The following is a 19,185-nucleotide window of genomic DNA, read 5'->3' as shown; positions in this document are numbered from 1 at the left end:
TACCTGTATATGGAGATAACTATTGTCTATGACTGTGTATAGTTTAGTAAAAATCTATCGAGCAGGAAACGAGATATTTAGGGTTAAAATTAGCTTCCGTTTTACAGAGTGTTTTCTGATTCAAATATCCCGTAAACTAGTCGATAGGTTTACTCAATAGCGGAACAGTTTTTGTTAAGGAGATGGTGCTTAGGAACTCATTGTCCGATCCAGGTTTTTTTTTTTTATTATTATTTTTTAGTGGCTCAAATATGCAAAAAAATATATTTCATTTGAAAAAAAAAGTTGGGTACTGTATTTCGGTATATTTGGGATAAAAAATATGGGTCAGTCACTGAAAATAAACTAGACTAAAAATGTTTAATTATGTGTTTTCTATTTTTTCGAAATTTCCCGCCGTTAAAATAAAAGTGGGTGGAACATATAACTCTGGTCACCCTGTATAAGTATAGGGTGAATCAGTACGTATTGTCTATAGGCTTACTGTGTGGAGTACATCCAAAGTCCAGTTCAATGACGTATTGGCCAACTTCATATTTTCCACTGTTCTTGAGTGACGTCACTTTAATTTTTTTTTCTAAAAACATTACTTTTTTCCAATAAAAATGTTATTACTCAGAAATTTTTAGTCCGAATTCAATTCTGATGAAACGGTTAGAAAGACAGATAAATTTTCTAAAAATTGACACCATTTTGAAGCATAAGTAATTCTCCAAACAGCCTCAATCTTCCTCCGAATACTAGAAAAATAAAAATAATCGAAATTTTCAAGAAAACTCATTAAGCTCTTACGTGATCATTATCAGACCTAGGTGCTGGCATTTTTCATAAAAGTTTCCTTGTTTAATGGGCTTTCAAACGGTATATCATTTTCCAGGATTCCTTTTATCTTCGTATGAGAAATTACGTTTGTTTTGTAAGAAAACGTGTTGACGAGCACTCAAGAGTGTTAGTTATCAAGTTGTTTAATTCATTGAAAACTCTTTTAGATGGACCAGTAGTCAATTTTAAAGTAGGCTAAAAATAAGAAAGTCAAAGGTTACAAATTGTACTTTAAAAATTTACTTCTGATCTCTCTGAAATACTTGACAAAATGTTAGGAAATACTTTAAACTAGGAAATATTTTCTATTGTACCCTATTTGAAACTAAGCAAATTAACCTTCGATTATAAAAATGGTACTTTCGTTTCTGAAGTACATATTTATTTATCTATTAATTCTTCCATTAAATTTATTCAATCAATTATTTATTAAATATGGTGTGCAACCATTGAGTGTTTTAGGAACAGTTGTAAATTTTGGTGTAGATGGCAGCACGTGTAGTCTATACATAAATATCACCAATATTAAGTTTGCCACAGGCCTGAGAGAGACTAGTACTCTGATTTATAGATGTTCTATTTTTTTCCCCCATTTCTTTTAAAACGTATCCCCGTAAATCTGATCCGTACCCACCAAATTCCTTCTGGGGTTGGAAAAATTCTCGTACCGAACTGATAGATTTCATACACGTTTTTCCACATTAAATTTATCTTTAAAGCAACTGCCAAGGAAATGCTCTGAAAATCCCTTGGTACAGTAGCACTTCTGGTGTGCTAATTACTTCCTTCTGGGAATTGCGGTTAGACATTATATAATTAAATATTATGGAAGATAGATGACCTAAAATGGCACTTTAGGTGAACCTTCACCACATCCTTGGAACCCCATATAAATGAAGTCGTTTGGACGCACGTTACAAATCAATGTAATCATCCTTCAAGTAATGTAGAGTGTTTTTTAATCGACGTTAGAATCGATTTCGAAAGAATCGCTAACTGCAAATCTTTTCACTAAAGTGGCACTTTCTGGTATTATGTTTTACCCACAAGCTTGGGGACCAATAGAGGTACCTAAATATCAAGTTTCAAGTTTTGGCTTTTGAGTTATGCTGATCACACAGGGGTTAACCACTTTTGTCGCGCTTATTGCCTTTAATTAGAGAGATTTCAGATTATTTACTATATTTTAAATGAATAGCGACAGTCACTTGGCACAGTAGAGTTTAGCAATAAATATTGAGTAAAATATCGATTATGTTCAGCTATAAGAATGTATCATTTAATAAATAATACCTTAAATTATTTATAAAGTACAGTTGGGTGATGCAAACTATCGATTGGCCCAAAATATGCAAAACTACGTGGCTCTTCGACGTCAAAAAATCAGATGTGAACCACACTACTTTCTCTCTGCTTACTATTCTCATGTACTAAATTACAAATTTTCTTCCAATTGCGAATATTTAAGTCATAATTAATTGTTAACAACATTAAACACTTAGTAAAATGTATATTATACTGAATTATCGTATATAATTGTGAATTGTCCCACAACCCAGCCTGAGGGCTATTGCCCTGAAACTTTTTTTTTTAAGAAAATGATAACTAAATGTTTGCGTGTACATCAAGTTTAAAAGATACTTCGAGAAGCCACTTTCAAAAGAATCTCAAAATAGTGAACACACCATTTAGTTCAGGGATCAAGGAAGTTAGAATCTTCTATGACAGATTTGTTTTGAAAGCACTGACTCGCCCGGATAGATCAATGCTACCCTCAAAATCGCCTCCTCTTCTGCTACATGCTGTCCTGCTCCAATATCCTCGCCTGATATCCAAATACTAGCTCCTGTAAGGCCTGTCACTTTTATTTGAATCCGTGAAACCAGCGTTTCTGGAACTGTAATGTTCTAACAAAATCTCTCCTCTGGCCTTCTAAATCCATCTGGGATAAAAGGATTGGCAGTCCTTCTTATAGTTATCATCTCTTAACACGAAAACACTTATTCCACTCCCACTCCTATTCAGTCTGTGGAAGGCTTTCACGGTTTCCTCATTAATGATCACATCCAAAGACGCCAGATTTAGAATAATCTCGATCGCGGTCTTCCTCCTGCCAACAAAAAGCAAATAAGCCACTGTATTTACTAACAAGCTTTTCACTTGCCTCTGGAACACCTGTCCACCAAATATCCAGGAGTACGTGGTCTGATCACCGACGGTGCGATCCATTCATAACTTTGGGGCTAGCTCCTGTTTCTCGTCGACTATACAATAGTACACTACCAAGTGCCCACTCCGTGCTGGGTAGAAGTTCTCAATCAATGCACTTCCAGGTAAAAAAGTATTTAGATATTTCGCATTATCTTTTAGTGTCCATAAAACTTTTAATATTTCGTTTATTCAGAGGTTCCGTTTGGAGTCGCCATTGCATTACACCTAAAAAGTTACCACGGATGCAGCCTTTTCAGAAATAAGTAACCACTCTAGGATACCTCTACTTCTTACAACTACAATCTTACCACCTTAAGTAGAAGTTTATTAATAGCTACAGTAAGTGAAAGTGTGCGATTGCCGCCAGTTTTAGCCTTTGGTTTGTTATTAAGGAAGTGAACAAAACGATTGCTAAACGAGGCAGTCACGGTAGAGCGTATACTCACCACTACAATTTAGTCCTGCTCTGTGATCGCAAAATGTGCAAAATCGGTTTCGAACTGAAATATTCCTAAATTTACTACTCATTTGGGAATTCATTTACACATTGCTTTGTTTTCACTAGTTACTCATTACAATAATAAAATCTGCTGTGAAATAAACGGCTATCTCAAACTCCGAACATGAATAATAACATTTCATTTAAACTTGAATTTGTTATAGTTAATTATAATAAAGTAGGGGCGAGTGTTGGTCTAGTGGTCAAGAGCTTGGCTTACTAAGCAGGAGATCCCCAGTTCAAATCCCGCGACTGCTTTTTATTTGTTAGAAAAAATGTTTTACAGTAAAGTATGAGCTTCCGCCCCCGTCTACGACACCTAATTGATAATTGGACGTAAAGCCAGCCTGAAAAAATAGTCATTGCTTCACTTACCTCTCTGAAATAACTTGTACAAAGTGTTATTCAAATAAAAGTGATGCACCTACATGAATTAATTAGATGAGGAATTTTAATCAAACACCCTGCGGCCGTTTTTGCTAAAAGTGCAATCAAAACCAGAAAATTGATGTAACATAGTACACGCAATTGACCAATGTTTACCAAAACCTTGTTGTCAGGTCTACTAATAGCACAAAAACGAAAATTTGTACTTTTTGCGATTTTCATTTTTTACTTCACTTTGAGGTAATATCCATTTTGACCTCCCCAGAGACAAAAAAAAAAGAAAGAATTTTGTAGAGGCTTCATGTGCGCATGTGCGTAAATAAATGTATCAAAAACGAAAAGCCGCCAGAAGCTGAACTGAAACTTTATATTTCCGTTCATTTTCCCCCCGAGAGCGAATAACCCCTGGCGTACAAAACCCTTCGCCCTTCCGGCTTCTTCCCTTTTCCACTTTTCTAAGATTTCCCCCAAAATGGCTCCTGCGATTTCCTTCAACTTCCAAAGAAATAGTAGTAGGGAAAGTCGTGAGAGCATTAAACCAGGGTTATTAGTACTTATTTGCAACTTCCCTTGTATAACTTTGGATTATAACAGCTGTTAATAAATAAATAAATAATAGTTCGCTTTTCTCTAAGACATCAAAATCTTAATAAAAAGAGCGAGAATAGTATCAAAACGATACCATTTATAAACCCAGAAAGGGGACGTAAAAATTAAAGATATTGCATTACTTTCTCTTGTAAGCATTAAGGGAAGTGTTTAGAAATACTGAGGGATATTTCCCTGAACCAGACCAACCTGCACGCTGAGCGTGCGCGCGCATTAAGTATACCAGTGTTGAGCAGAAGAAATGGGCAGGCAATCGATCGCTAACAGATGGACAAGTGGCTGAATGAGAGGAGACTGTGGCTGTTCGGAAACAACCTGCCGTTATTGCCTCGAAGGTCAGCCAAACTATCTACACAAGCAGACTCTACTATTTTTAAATTTATATTTCACCAACAAAATAAATTTAATTAATAAAATCAGATTTTATATCACTAAAATGCACAAGTATAATGTATAAGCACAGCTGCACGTTGCAAAATGCTTTTCTGGTTTTGCAAACTGTTTATCGTTATATAAAATACTCATACAAACACACACTACTCCCTTTGGCTACTATACTCAACATTCTAACCCACAAATATTCTTCCAACTTGGAATATTTAAGATATAGAATTATCTCACCAGAATTATACAATTCGTAACTTTACATATACTAAAAAAGACAAGAACAGTGTGCCTAATTTTTCAGGCGGGTTTTATGTACAACTACTACATTACACTAAAATGTAACCCTTACAGGAGAACCAAATCACCCCTTTCCAAAAAATTGCCCTTAAACGAGTTTTTCCGGAAAAATGATTAAAGTAAACCCTATAAATCTATGTGTTTATAGTCTATGATTATATCAAGTTTACAAAAATGTCTATTAGGATTTTGGTGAAAACAAAACATTGAGTATACTCTTCAAGGTTGAAGAATTTTCATCAAACTCAATTCGTAGTGACACATTTAACCTCCTTAACAGAATACAAGAGATATGACTGCACGTTAAAGAAAAATGGGCGTTGGTCTAGTGGTTATAAGCGTGTTTTTGTAATTGGAAGATCCCCAGTTCGAATCCCCGCTTCTAACTACTTTTTATTTGATACGAAAAATAAATGTTTACAGTAATGTATGTAATTTCGCCCCCGTCCACGATATCTAATTGGTAGTTGGAAAAAATAGGCGATTACTTTACATTAAAAAAAAAGAAAGAAAAATGTCACTGTAAAGGAAAGCCAGACCATCTCCTTCTTCCAAATCGTTCTAATAGAATATTCTTGAAAAAAAGATTCAATTAAAAGATCTCATAATGTTAAGAGAAGATTGAAAAAATCGTTTCAGTTTCGGTTGACTAATTTTGACCAAAATTTCATTATGGCTTCCTCTATTGATATATAATGTACATATCAAATTTTAACTTTCTGCGATTTTCTTTATTTGAGTTACAGTGCTTACATACACAGGAATTTTTAAAAATCACTTTTTCGTATTCAGGGTGCCTTATAAACTAATTTTTCCGGTGAAATAAAAAAATAGGAAATCTTTACGATTAGTAGCAGGAGAAAATGAGCATATTAAAAAAATTAATTATTTAAGTTAGATTTCCTCTTGGTTAGGGCAAAGTTTGGAATGTTTACATAAATTTAATTTGTACTGGAAATTGTTCTACGTCACCTTTCTGTCAGTACTCTCGTAAAAGAATTTTCCTGGAGAAAAGATTTGAAATAGAAGTATTTGGTGCTAAAAGTTTGGATGCTCAGGCTGGAGACCCAAAATGCACATCTACATGAAATTTCTAATCGAATGATACCTCAATTAATGAAAATCGGTTCACGCGTAAATTTTTTTTTTTAATAGAAAAAACACCAAAGGTATACAGGCAGAATGAAAAACAGAAAAATAACTACTATTGAAAATATTACAAAAAAATAGATTTACAAAAAAGAAATCATATAAATCAAATGTAATTAAAGAAAAGAAAATGCAGCCACTCCCAAAAAGTAGAAAATGTCTCTTCTACAGAAATTATAAAAGCTGGAGATAACCTGTGCCGAGGGCCATCTTCAACAGGATTTGAAAAAAGTTCTTTAACTCACTATTGATTGTATGAAAAGAGAAATTTATTAATATTTAAAGTTTGTAACCGAGAACGTTCGAGCACAAAGAACGCCACTGTCAGGCAGCCAAATGACGTTCTCAGTAAATCCCCAAGTCTCAACAGGGATGTCTTCTGCACCACTTTTTCTGCAGTGAAGTACTACGCAAAAAACCCACCTCAATTCTTAAATGGTGTGAAAATATTGCTGAGAAATCCTCCGAAGAATTTGGGCCGCACTTTAAACTATTTAGTTCTCTTTCATGTGTTTCTCCACTAGGAATCTCATCCTCATCCTCACCTCTATCAAACAGAAGAAATTGAATCAGAATAATAAAATTTAATTCACGCTCTTTCAACATTCTTTTCCGCTTTTAGAAATTACGCAAAAAAGAAATCATTCTCGCGTGCGGTGAAAGATTAGAAGACGAGGTGAAACTTGTTCAAGTAGGTCTTGGCTCTGCTGCTACCTAGTAGCCTTTAATGATACTAATAAAATTAAAGTTAGCCCACTTCGCTATTTTCAAAGAAAACAATTATTTTTGGGGGACTAGGGAAGTATTTAAGAGAGATAAATAATAACGAAATAAAATAATGCTCTATGTATGCATTAAATAATAAAAATATGATAAATAAATGTGAATTGAAGTAACTAATCGGCGCTAGTAAATTCTTGGTCCAGACAAAAACCTCATTTGTGTCCCTGTCCATTAAAAGAGCAAAATATTGAAGAATTTCTATAAATTGGGGTTTAAGTTAGATTTTTTAGAGGGAGGCAAAGATTTGTAAGACATCCAGTCAACAGCGTCCATCAGACGCTTTGGCTATCGTTGAATTTATTGTATTAACGGTTATTAGCCTTTTTAATTATATACTCAAGGGGCAGGGCGAAAAGCACAGTTTTGTATAAACTGACTGGTTTAGTTGCGCCGAATCACAAAAATGAATTTGGGGACATAATATATCCATCCTTATTTTCCAACTTGGAGCCATCAGTAAATATTTTATAATAATGCTACCAATTCGGTTCCATTTATTTCTATAAAACACAAAATTTTTACGGTTTTGAGGCCCTGATGTTTAGTTACAGATTAATATTGACTCTTCATTTTTTTTCAATGTTTTCATCAAACATTAGGAAAAGGTAGTCAGAACATAAGAGTCACAAATCAGTAAATTCTTATGGCCGCAAGAAGAAGAAATTAACAGATACGTAGTTAGAGTAAGTTAGCGTCATTCTGTATCACATGCTTGTTATTATAAACCATTAAAGTTTTAGTAACAAGCTTCAGCGGTGATTTTCATTTTGAAACAAGAAAGGATGGGAAGCCCTAAGGCCCAACGTTATAAAAAATTTAACCATACATTTGATTTTGGTGTGCTTAAGCTTACAATAGTAACAGTAATAATAATGCAAAACTAGAAATTATTGTACTTGAAAATATTTAACTGTTTCAGATCAAGGGCATCTTCACGTATGATGGAGCGATATGAAAAGTTAGGCAAATTAGGAGAAGGCAGTTATGGAGTTGTGTTTAAATGTAAAAATAGAGAAACTGGACAGTTAGTTGCTATTAAAAAATTTGTAGAATCCGAAGATGATCCAATTATAAGGAAAATAGCGCTGAGAGAAATTAGGCTTTTGAAGGTCAGTTGGATTAAATAATCAAATAAATTACATTTACTAGCTGTACCTAGCCACGCGTTGCTGTGGCTCAGTCTAGTTAAATATGGCTTCTGCAAAATCAAAGTAATTTCTTTTGTACCAAACTTTGTACTATTTAGTAAACTCGCATTACTTGTAATTTGTTTATTCCTATTTTTGAAAGTGTATGAGAGGTAGGAATAAGAAAGATCGTCTGGAAATTCAGGCTGAACACTGCTGCTTGAACCATAATGTCCCGTCTTGAGACACAAAAAAAACCCTGGCTTGCTGAAAGAAAAGTTGTCACAATTGAAGGGAAATTTAATTTTCGGAATTCTAATTTCCACTAATCAGGCATAGCAAGTGATAGGTAAGGGTTAAAAAAGTCATGATCTGAGTTCAGTAGAATGTGTGAGCTTTCGGGATCTAAAAAAAAAATCATTTTTGAGATGGGTTAAAAAAATGTAAGAAGATTTACCGTAGATTATTAGAGAGCAAGTACAATACTCTAAGACAGGGGTCCCCAATTTTTTTCACGGGGGCCAGTTCACTGTCCCTCAGACCGTTGGAGGGCCGGACTATAAAACGAACTATTTTAAAGTAAACAAAACAAAACGGGAACAAATAGAATATTTCAAATAGAGAACAAGTAAATTTAATCCAACAAACTGCCCAGTATTTCTGTGGGAACTATGGACCTGCTTTTTGTGCTAATGAGATGGTCCAATGTCCGATTTAGTTATAGTGCTTTGCCTTTCTTCCTACTTCTGCTGTTATTTTTCGGAGCCGTGACGCGTCCGTCCCGCTTCACCGGAAGTAGTACTGTACATGAGTGACGCAGCGCTTTGCGGCACCGCCACATATAGTGCTCCTCTCACTGACCACCAATGAAAGAGGTGTGGCGGGGGCCGGATAAATGTCATCAGGGGGCCGCATGTGGCCTGTGGGCCGTAGTTTGGGGACCCCTGCTCTAAGACATAACCTTCATAAAAAAAAACTCATTTTGTAGTTCTGCAGCTAATCAAAAACTAACTCACAGTCTAAAATGGCCAAGTTTGAAAGTTTTTGATTTCTACTGGTGCTGATTGGCTCTCAAGCTTGTAATTGATATTTCAGAATGCAGTCTAAAAGAGAGTTGGATTTTTTCTAAGATTTAAAATTCCTTTCCTTACGAACTGATGTTTTATTTAATGCATTATCAATTTTGATTTTTTTTTTTATTTGCGGCGGCGTTATTGGCCGATCGTATCTATCTTTCAGCACTAATATAATAAACTTATTATTATATTTATTAATAGTTATTATATTTACTAATAATAATGATATTGATTATAATTATACATTTATTAATAACGATGATATTGTATTATATATATTAATAATAATGATTGTTTTCAGAGCTTGAAACATCCAAATCTAGTGAACCTGGTGGAAGTTTTTCGACGGAAGAGGCGTCTACACCTTGTGTTTGAATTCTGTGAAAGAACTGTGTTAGCCGAACTAGAGAGGCATCCGCAAGGGTGTCCGGCGGGAGTATGTAAGGAGATCGTGTGGCAGACGCTACACGGTCTGTCCTACTGTCACTTGCACAACTGTATTCACAGGGATATCAAGCCAGAAAACATTCTATTAACTGCTAATGGCGTAGTAAAGCTGTGTGATTTTGGATTCGCTAGAGTTATGAGTCAGTTTCAAATTAAAACAGAAACTTTAATAGACAGAGATTTATTACTTCTTAGTACGAACTTTCGGAGTTACTTCTGAGTCTCATTACTAAAAATATTTTCGGTCAATGTACATAAGGCCTTTTGCAACAGTATGTTTGCTATCAATGTATCTGAACCGAAATCTCTCATTAATTCAATAACATCAGGGCCTATGCAATCGAAACGCGTGTATCCTAATATCTCCAGCCAACTCATACTTCTCAATTTGATGAAGTTCTTGCACATATAGCATGCTAGCGAAAATTCAGACGGCCTAAACCTTCGCTAGCAGACTCTTTGGTCCAAGCGTGAGGAACATATTGTCTCAGTAAATCTTAGCCCAATTTTGATCAAATTTGGCAGGATGAAGACGTTACTGATACCCTATATAACATTTTTGTTGGCATCCCGCTCTTACGCCTATAAAGAGAAGTATTGCAATCGTTCCGAATTATCTACGCATGAACCTATTTTCTTGAAGTCAATCGGTAAACAATTTTATGTAGATATGCATCTTGGAGGGCTCGATGCTGTACATATTTTAAGAGAGAGTTTGCCTCACATATAAGTATGTAGACCTCGCTGAACTTATTACTTCTGTAAACTTAACGATCCTTTCTAAAAACCTCACTAAAATCAAATATTAGGGAGGAAAGTTCCTGGAAAACTGAAAAGTTTCAAGTAAAAGTCTTGTTAGGTTTCCAAGAAAATACGGAAAATTGGAAAAATGTTCGGCAAATTCCCATTTTTTTGTTTCTTTATACTCAGAGTTTAGCAACCCATTTACCCTCGTTAACACTTCATAAGAGATAGGAACCTTACATTTTTGAAAAATCTCAAATGAATGAAATTCCATTCTGTAATGAGATACTTCTTGTAAATCAAATTTAAAATTTGTATTCCCCATACAGAGTTTAGTAGCTACACACACAAACCAATTTGTAAAAACTACTTTTTACCACTCATGCAATCTCTAAACGAGTATTTACGTGAAAACTCAAAAAATAAACGCAAAACCTAAAGAATATGAGAAATTTGAAAAAAAAAATGATTAGGTACTGAGGGGCGACGAAAAATCTATGAGTGAATACTTAATTTAAACAATTTGACTCTCATTGCACTCTCTCTTACAGAACGTGAATAATAGAATAGTGGTAATAATTCAAAAATGTAAATATCATTGAAATTAGGGAAGGGATTAGCTATGCGGTTAGCGCATTGGATTCCAAAACGGGGGTCTCGGGTTCAAATCCAGCTGCTGACCCTTAGATTTTCTCTTCCTAGGAGCTTCTTACAGCACACTGTCCAATGATGGAGAAGAAGAAACGGTGGCCGGAAGTGCACTGAAAAAAGCTCCGGGCGCCAACAACCTCAAATGTTTGCGCCATAAAACATTAAAAAAATGAAATTATACGTTTTTCTCTTTCATTGAGCTTAAACTGTATGTTATATTGCAGGTCCTGGAGAGAACTACACCGACTACGTAGCGACAAGATGGTACAGAGCTCCAGAATTACTAGTAGGCGATACTCTTTACGGATCTGCCGTCGATGTATGGGCAACAGGTGATAAAAACCACTAATACTGTTCTAATGGAGTAAAAATTTATTTTTAGAAATATTTTACAGTTATTTGGTTCTGTCATAGACTTATGCCAACATAGGCAGAATATGCGATTGCTAAATAAAAGTGTAAAAATCTGGTGAGTACATAGACTTTGTTTTACTACTTTTCAAGAGGTTCTAACTCACTGGTAGTCTTCAAACTCCAACCAAAAATCGGTTCATAAGATCCTGAAGGCGGTTATGAATCTGGGCATTCTGGGCCGATGACGTCCCATTCTTAGAAAATCAAATTCAAAATGGTAACCAATAAACTTTAAGTTATGGCAACAACCAGATAATTTCCCGACACTGAATACGTGGAGAGCGACCCTTTGACATAAGAACAAATATTTATTTAAAGAACAAAAATGGGGAGAGAGTCGGCTGCGCTTTTGCCGTATCTCAGACTGGCAGAGTAATTGCTGAACAAAAATATAGGCATTATCAACACTGCTCAATGCTTCAAAATGCAAACGAAAAGCTGGAAGATAGATTGTCACTAGTGATTAGTATTGTCTTAATCATAAATCTTTACCTCAAAAGTTAGACAGAAATATTGGAAATCTTATCAAATTATTTTAACTTTATTAATTAAAATTTACTTAAAAAGAGCAATTGCCAGTATGTTGGTCATTACAACAATTATAACCAACGAAACTAATGTGAACGCTCGCACCACTTTCCCTTGCATTGTGTTTACGATACCTTCTTTGAGTGCAACATGCGCCGAATAAAATTCTGTTAGTCCTGACATAATAGATACACTACAGTAACCATATGTCGAATAAATGAATAAAATACTTTTTTTATTATCCAAAAATTCAGAATACGATCTTTGCAAATGTTTTCAGGTTGTGTATTTGCCGAATTGTTACGCGGTGAAGCGCTGTGGCCTGGCAAATCAGATGTGGATCAACTTTATCTCATTAGGAAAACATTAGGTAAGTTGTGTGTATTTACAGATATTAACGTTAGGCAACGTAATATTGATTGAAGAAAAAAATATATTTTAAAATTAGATTTTGGGCCAGATGCCGTTCGGGCTCAGAATTGTGAGGATTTATGCAGATGTCATTTGTTTTGAAATTCATTCCACCATGATCGAATCCTTTGGATCTGAGAAACTTAATTTACATTTTTTCCACTCATTCTAAATACTTTTCTTATTTTGGGTTCACAACTGAAGCTTAGGGAGAGTCTGGAAATCATGACTAAAAAACAAATGGTGGTTATGGTTGATTGGATTTCACCAGAATCCGTTTCACAGCTGCCGTCAGAAGGGCTAAATTTTAGGATAGATCCAATGCACTTTTCAGAATTATTACATATTAGTTTAGACATGACTGCTGCTCTTTATATATTAGTGTTTGGAGGGTGGAATCAACGCACTGAGATCTTTATAGTTTAAACCATATTCTAATTTCTTTAATGATTGAAACCCTTATTGGTTAATCGCCCAAATTTTGTCTTTTACACTTATCTTAAAAACTAATCTTTAGATCTAATATTTACGAGTAGATAGATTTATTGTACTGTAACTAAATTAGTATTTTTTGATACTTACGTATATCCCATGGTTTGTCTACTATGCGTACTCACTGAAAACTATTTTATGAGGCATATTTAAATCATTTATATTTAATTTACAAAAATACTACTCACTAATTTTAATGGACGCATGGTAATGGTGCCATTAGACAATGATGTAGGCGCTTAGACACAAAACATTGAGTAGTAAAATAGAGTTACTGGAATCTAGTGGACGACTACGCCCGAATAACAACGCTACACAAAGTCAAATGAGCCCAAAAATTGCATGTATGAATAAGATAAACAAACATAATAATATAGTTTATGTTTTTTGAAAAGCAGTCTGTAGCTTCTCGTTTATTTCGTTTGTGTACATGCATGAAATTACCTAAATTAGAAGATTTTCCCACACAATTTGTGATATCACTTTTGTCTCCATAGCTATATGAAGTAGTGGAATGCAAATTGCCAATAATCAATAGCGTTTCAAGTTCGTTAAGAAGCAATGAAAAAACAAATTTAATTAATATGAATGAATTTTAAGCCAAATTCGATGACTATGTAATTATTTCATTTCAAAAGTATAAAAGTAAATGTTCGCACGGTATTTTTTAGTAACACTTGAAGCAATCGATTGTGGGTATCCTTCGTCTTTTGAACGAGCAAAAAGCAAATGTATTATTTACACTTTCCAGGTGATCTAACGCCAAGGCATATGCACATATTTAGAACAAATGAATTTTTTAATGGAATCACCCTACCGCAGCCAGAAACTATGGAACCATTAGAAACGAAGTTACCTCGTCAAGCTATTGCCGATGAAGCAGTCTTGGATTTTTTGAAGGTAACTCCAAGAAAAATAACTATTTATGATTAATATAATTTCTATATTGTGAAATATGGCATTAGCCTGGTTTTGCGACCGTTAGTGGCGGCTGTCCTTATTATGTTATCTACAACATTAATTTGGCTCCCCTTGATTGCTGTGAAGTTAATTACTTTCTTTAAAGGCCACTTGCTTCTACTGCAATGTTTACCACTTCCAAAAATGAGAATGATTTCCAAGCCAGTTTACCTATAATTCTTGAATATTTAAAAGTCAAAGAATAATTATATATTTGGAATCCTGAATATTTGACGTCTTATTGTGACTACTTTTTAAATTAAAGTCTAAGTAATCTAATCTGTTTTATTTTTGTATATTTTAAATTTAGAAGTGCCTTGACAAAGAGCCTACAAGAAGATGGTCAGCTCATGAACTGCTCAGGCATCCTTACTTTGATAATTTCCACTTCAAGATACCTGATCTAGAACTAGAAGAATTCGAAAAATTAAAGAAGAGCCGCGACAGATCCAGAGTAAGTGGAAACTGAATTATTATAATTATTAAAAATTATGTAGACCCAAAAAAACAAATCTGGTAGGAAGTCAACCTCATTTCAGACGTGACGCCTTACTACAGCCATTTTTAGGAACAACTGTTCCTTTTCCTTTAATGGTGTTTGAATTTTTATGAATTTAGTATTTTGCTCAAAAATTGCATTAATATTGCCCGTATTGTCTTACAATTAAGGGCCACTATTCATATTACAGAAAAAAATATAACGCCTTCGGCTCACGGAAGACTCTCCTCTGTCAGCAGAACTCGAGCTCAAATGGCATCAACGTTGGTGGAGCATTACTTCCTCAGCTGAACCTGAACAATGGCCCGAGTCCGGAGTATGGTAGAACAGTTGGTGCTGCGCGACCAATAGGCCTAACATCTGACCATCTGCCAGACATATGACGGGGAAAACGATAGCTTGAACTTGGCATAGCCGAACTGAACAGCCAGCTGAAGCGTCTAAGAATGACCGTGCTAAATATGACAATTTCTTGGATGACTTTAAGATATTTAAGCTTCATAAAAATTACTGTACATAAAAAATAATAGTTTTGTATGTTTTGAACAAAATTTTAAACTTTAAAATAAGCAGAAAGGCACCAACCAGGTCTTTTCTGATTAAAAAAAAAAATATTGTACTCACTTGACGCTCCCTTGATGCACTTCTTAAAGTTTTAAATTACAAATTTTCTTAAAACGTTTACTAAATGTCAGGTGGCTTTGAAATTAAGCAGCTTCGTTGCAATAGGGTGGTTTTTAAGCGAGAATATAATGCCAATTCTTACATTACTTTTCCAAAATGAGTTTTTGAAATCATATTTTAATACATGTGATTAGCGAAACATGAATTACGGTAAAAAGAATCTCGAAAATGAAAAACCTAAAGTGGTAGGTCGACCATTTTCTTCAACTTTGAGGTTTAAAACACGAATTTGATTCTTATTATCATCATACGCAGAGTTTATGTTATAATGAGCTAAAATAACGGTTTAGAAGAAGACTCTTTCATCAAGTCCATCATACCCGCAGGGACGCCATGATTCCTGAAGAAAACTTTATTTTTGAATTTTAAGTTTGACATTTAAAAATTGTCTCATTATCAAATCAATAATTGAACAGTTTTACTAGTTAACAGTTCTATTACAGTACACGTAAAATATTAAAACCAATTAAAATTTTGTAAAATGCCAAGTTTTAAAAAAAGTAAGTTAGAACTTTAAGAAATGCAGAAATGCAGTCGTGTTTTTTAAATGGTAACGTTGGATGAAATTTTTATCTGGAAATGCCTGATTAGTTACATGATACTTCCTGTAAATACTATAAGGGTGAAAGTACAATATTTCAGAATTGAAATACTATAATGTTTAGTTAAATTAAAAACGAAATTGCAGAGAGCCAAATTTATTTTCATCTTAAAAATTTAACAACCAAATGGAATACTCAACAGCAATCGGTTTACCTCAGCACACCAGGTTGTGCGATTAAAGTTTTTATATCAACATAAATAAATTTACGAAATAAATGTGAAAATCCAAAGAAGTACAAATTTTTAAATTACTGTATTAAAATGAAGTAAAAAAAGTAAACATTTCTGCCTTTATACATATATCGTATAAAGGCAGAAATATACATCAACGAATTCACAATGGAAGATTTTAATCAGAATTATAAAAATAAAAATACAAAAATAAAATAGCTTGGAAAACTGAATTTAATGTGCCAGAATCAACTGGTAACTTGTAAATTTATATATGTCCAGTTTTAGATCAGTGATTTAGTTATGTTATCAAAGCTCCAAATTCAGGGATAAGCAATCAACGACTGTACTGATGCTGTTTAAAAGTATGCTGAAGCTTCTTCTCTCAACCAGATGGAAAACCCGGCAAAATTTGATTTCTATGTATTTTTAAAAAAATATATTTTGCTTCTGGATCAGATACATATTGGAAAGGTTGATATTTTGGAGTAACGAAAAACACTATTTCCCATCGTCATCCACCCAATTTTTTAACGAGATTGTATAAAAGTACCGCCAGAATGTACAGATCTATTCTAGGGGGAACAAATCGACAATCGACTAAGAGATGTGGGCATCAGTCTAGTCAACAGTTGTCTCCTGACACGGTTTGCTGCCCGTAGTTCCCTCCACTCACATTTTTCTTTCTAATTCTTTCCAATTTTGGGAATAAATTTTATGTTATATTTCTTTCATTTTTAATTCACATTTAGTAGTGTTATTCTTTTTACTAGGATTGGATACCCGGCACTGTTTACAACTATGGTGCTGAGTTGTGATCCCTCTTACTTTTAACCAAAAGTTGCGGGAGATGACGCTTAATGATCAAAAAATGGCCTGCAAGCCACACAACAGTCGTTAGGGTGTGATCTATTTAAAAGAAAAAAAAATAGTTAAAGGTCTTTGGGGGAGGGGGTCGCATCAACTTTTGTGTTAGCTTTATGATTTTATTTTTTAGTAAAAAAAAAATCTAAACTTTGTATGTTCTTGGTTTAAATAAATAAGCTGCATAGCTTTCTTTAAGATATTAACTTTCAAAAACAATAATTGTAAAAGCGTATGGACCTGGAGGTAATTTAAAATTTTATTTTTAATATCTATATTTTAATAAATAGTACAAAATTTATGTTTAATATTAAAACATTTTTAATGTACTCCATTCTCTAAAGATATTTGTGTAAGGACTTACGAAAATCATGTTTTTTTTTTAATCGAATAAATCACATCTTTCTTATCAAGTGATAAATAGTGTCCTATTTCCGCGATCGTAAAAATCATTAGAAACAATATTTACTTCAGATAGAATGAAACAGAAAATACAGCTGGTAAGTACAACTCCAAAGACAGTATTTGAAGAAATTTCACAGCTAAGCGCAAGGTGGACAATGTTTCACCGTATACGTCCTTATTTATTGAAGTAGAAACGAGTATGCGTAATATACAGATGATACTATCATGACCGTCGAATGTACTGATAGTATCACAACACTTAAAGAGGAACATTTAAAAAATCTGGAGGAGATATTTAAGGAATTTTCCAACAACAAAAGGGGAGAGAAGATGTACTAAATATATTGTTATTGTTTATATAATGGTAATGTAATAGTAAATATAATACGAGGTTATAAGAGGTCATAAATGTAATATGAGGTCAGGTAAGGAATAGCTCAGTGGTTAGTGTACTGGATTCCCAAGCGGAGATTTTCTATTCCTAGAAGCTTCTTATATGCCGGAGATAGGCATTGCACTGGAAAAGATCTGGGCGCCATTGACCCCAGATATTGTCGTGCCTTAAATTAAGTAATATGAGGTTAAGAGTAAAATCTTGCAAAATTTACAAAATAATCATTTACTTTTTATTTTTCAGCTAAATTATAGAAATGTGATGCGCATAAATTTATTTTACTGCAATTTTTTTCTTTTTGCAAATGACCAAACTCATGGCTATAAGATGTATTCTTAAAAGTCAAATAAACATTAAATGAAAAATTTATTTGTTTTCCTTCACATGTAAACATTATTTAGTTATCAGTTATGCTTGTTGTAGGTTACAGATAAAATAAGTTTAGAATGAAAAATATATTCACATTTATACCTATTGTACAAATGGGGTGGTATTAATTTGAACCAACCAAACATAAAACAAACACATTGAAATCAATTCACACAAGTAATCAATTATTTTGTGCCACACTTTACAAATATAATAGTTATGTTAATATAAAATGGCTATGATGAGAAAGAAACATGTAACTTAGTATATGGCTTGAATTCCTAACAGGACATATGAATTTAAATTTAAAAAAATATTTCTAGATTTAAATGTTAGTGACAATAAATAATTTGTAATAAACGATTTTATTATCTAAACCTCACGGAACTTGTTAACTTCAATGGTTTGAGATGCTATGTTCGGTGGCATGGTTGGTGGTTTTGGCGTAGAGATCAAACTTTCACCGGAATGAATGCGGAACCTTGAATCTCTGATTCTGTTTTGCAATAACCGAGGTGTGTCGGCCAGAAGTCTTATTTTACAGAAGAGAAAGAGCAGCCAATGAAATTCACACATGGAGTAGAACGTACGAGGTCTAGTTCTCTGAACTGAAGTAAGAAGTGTTAAGACCTTTCTCATTGATTGCTATAGCATATTATTTCCCCACATACGCCCTTTTTTTTAGTATTAGAATTGATTGAAATCTCGCCAGCTCCACCACAAAAAGATGTAAACGCAGTAACTGTAAGCCGAACAATCGTGACCTAAATTGATATTTAGACATAATGGTATATATTTGATTTTTGTTTGTTTAAATGGAGTTTTCAGTTTAATTTCTCGAATAAGAAAATTTATACTATGCTAAGCCGCAGCAAACACGGTCTTGACTTCTTTCTTCATCGTTGCCCATCCTCCCATCCATCTTCTTATAACATTCTTGTAGTACTTTCTTACTTCGATAATTTCAACTGGATCCTTAGGGTTGCTAAATCGTAGATCGAGATGGTGTGAAGCACCTGGTATGAGTACTGCAATAGCTGTTTTGGATACATTGTAAGTTACCCCGCCACCAGACCATGGGTCCAACAGACCATTACTGAAAATTAAAATAGCAATAAATTGAATGCTAGCTGATATCTATTTCTTAATCCTTAGAGGGAATAGCTCTTGGAAAAAAGAACATTAACAAAATTACACATACT

At 33.9% G+C, this 19,185-nt stretch overlaps 2 protein-coding genes across 5 annotated transcripts in view; one reads left to right on the top strand and one right to left on the bottom strand.

The window, feature by feature from the left end:
* Positions 1 to 4,729: 4,729 nt before the first annotated feature.
* Positions 4,730 to 18,695, top strand: LOC141457507 (cyclin-dependent kinase-like 4). 4 transcript variants are annotated; one of them, XM_074134598.1, is made up of 8 exons: positions 4,730 to 4,863; positions 8,064 to 8,253; positions 9,649 to 9,934; positions 11,414 to 11,521; positions 12,412 to 12,501; positions 13,786 to 13,934; positions 14,305 to 14,448; positions 14,733 to 18,695. In XM_074134598.1, the coding sequence occupies exons 1-8, from the start codon at positions 4,796 to 4,798 to the stop codon at positions 14,874 to 14,876; spliced, it is 1,179 nt and encodes a 392-aa protein (XP_073990699.1). In that variant the 5' UTR covers positions 4,730 to 4,795; the 3' UTR covers positions 14,877 to 18,695. The 4 variants fall into 4 exon arrangements, with proteins under 4 accessions (XP_073990699.1, XP_073990698.1, XP_073990697.1 ...); XM_074134597.1 differs by having other exon boundaries at positions 14,730 to 18,695; XM_074134596.1 differs by having other exon boundaries at positions 14,664 to 18,695.
* LOC141457506 (lysosomal Pro-X carboxypeptidase) overlaps positions 17,962 to 19,185 on the bottom strand; it is an 18,964-nt gene continuing 17,740 nt past the window's right edge. The window contains exon 9 of the mRNA XM_074134595.1: positions 17,962 to 19,079. Within this exon, the coding sequence (XP_073990696.1) occupies positions 18,845 to 19,079 (235 nt within the window). The 3' untranslated portion in view covers positions 17,962 to 18,844. The remainder of the gene's footprint in view (positions 19,080 to 19,185) is intronic.

The sequence above is a fragment of the Rhodnius prolixus genome, unplaced genomic scaffold (assembly GCF_049639745.1).
Source record: "Rhodnius prolixus isolate KJV_2025 unplaced genomic scaffold, Rpr scaffold_16, whole genome shotgun sequence".
Lineage (NCBI taxonomy): Eukaryota > Metazoa > Arthropoda > Insecta > Hemiptera > Reduviidae > Rhodnius > Rhodnius prolixus.
Note: the sequence above shows the minus strand (reverse complement) of the source record. Positions and strands in the feature narration are given on the sequence as shown.

Coding starts and splice junctions, on each gene's coding strand:
- LOC141457507 (XM_074134596.1), top strand. CDS start 4,796: ATGGACAAGTGGCTGAATGAGAGGAGACTGTGGCTGTTCGGAAACAAC. Junction 12,502..13,785: donor TCTCATTAGGAAAACATTAG/GTAAGTTGTGTG, acceptor TACACTTTCCAG/GTGATCTAACGCCAAGGCAT. Junction 13,935..14,304: donor CAGTCTTGGATTTTTTGAAG/GTAACTCCAAGA, acceptor TTTTAAATTTAG/AAGTGCCTTGACAAAGAGCC.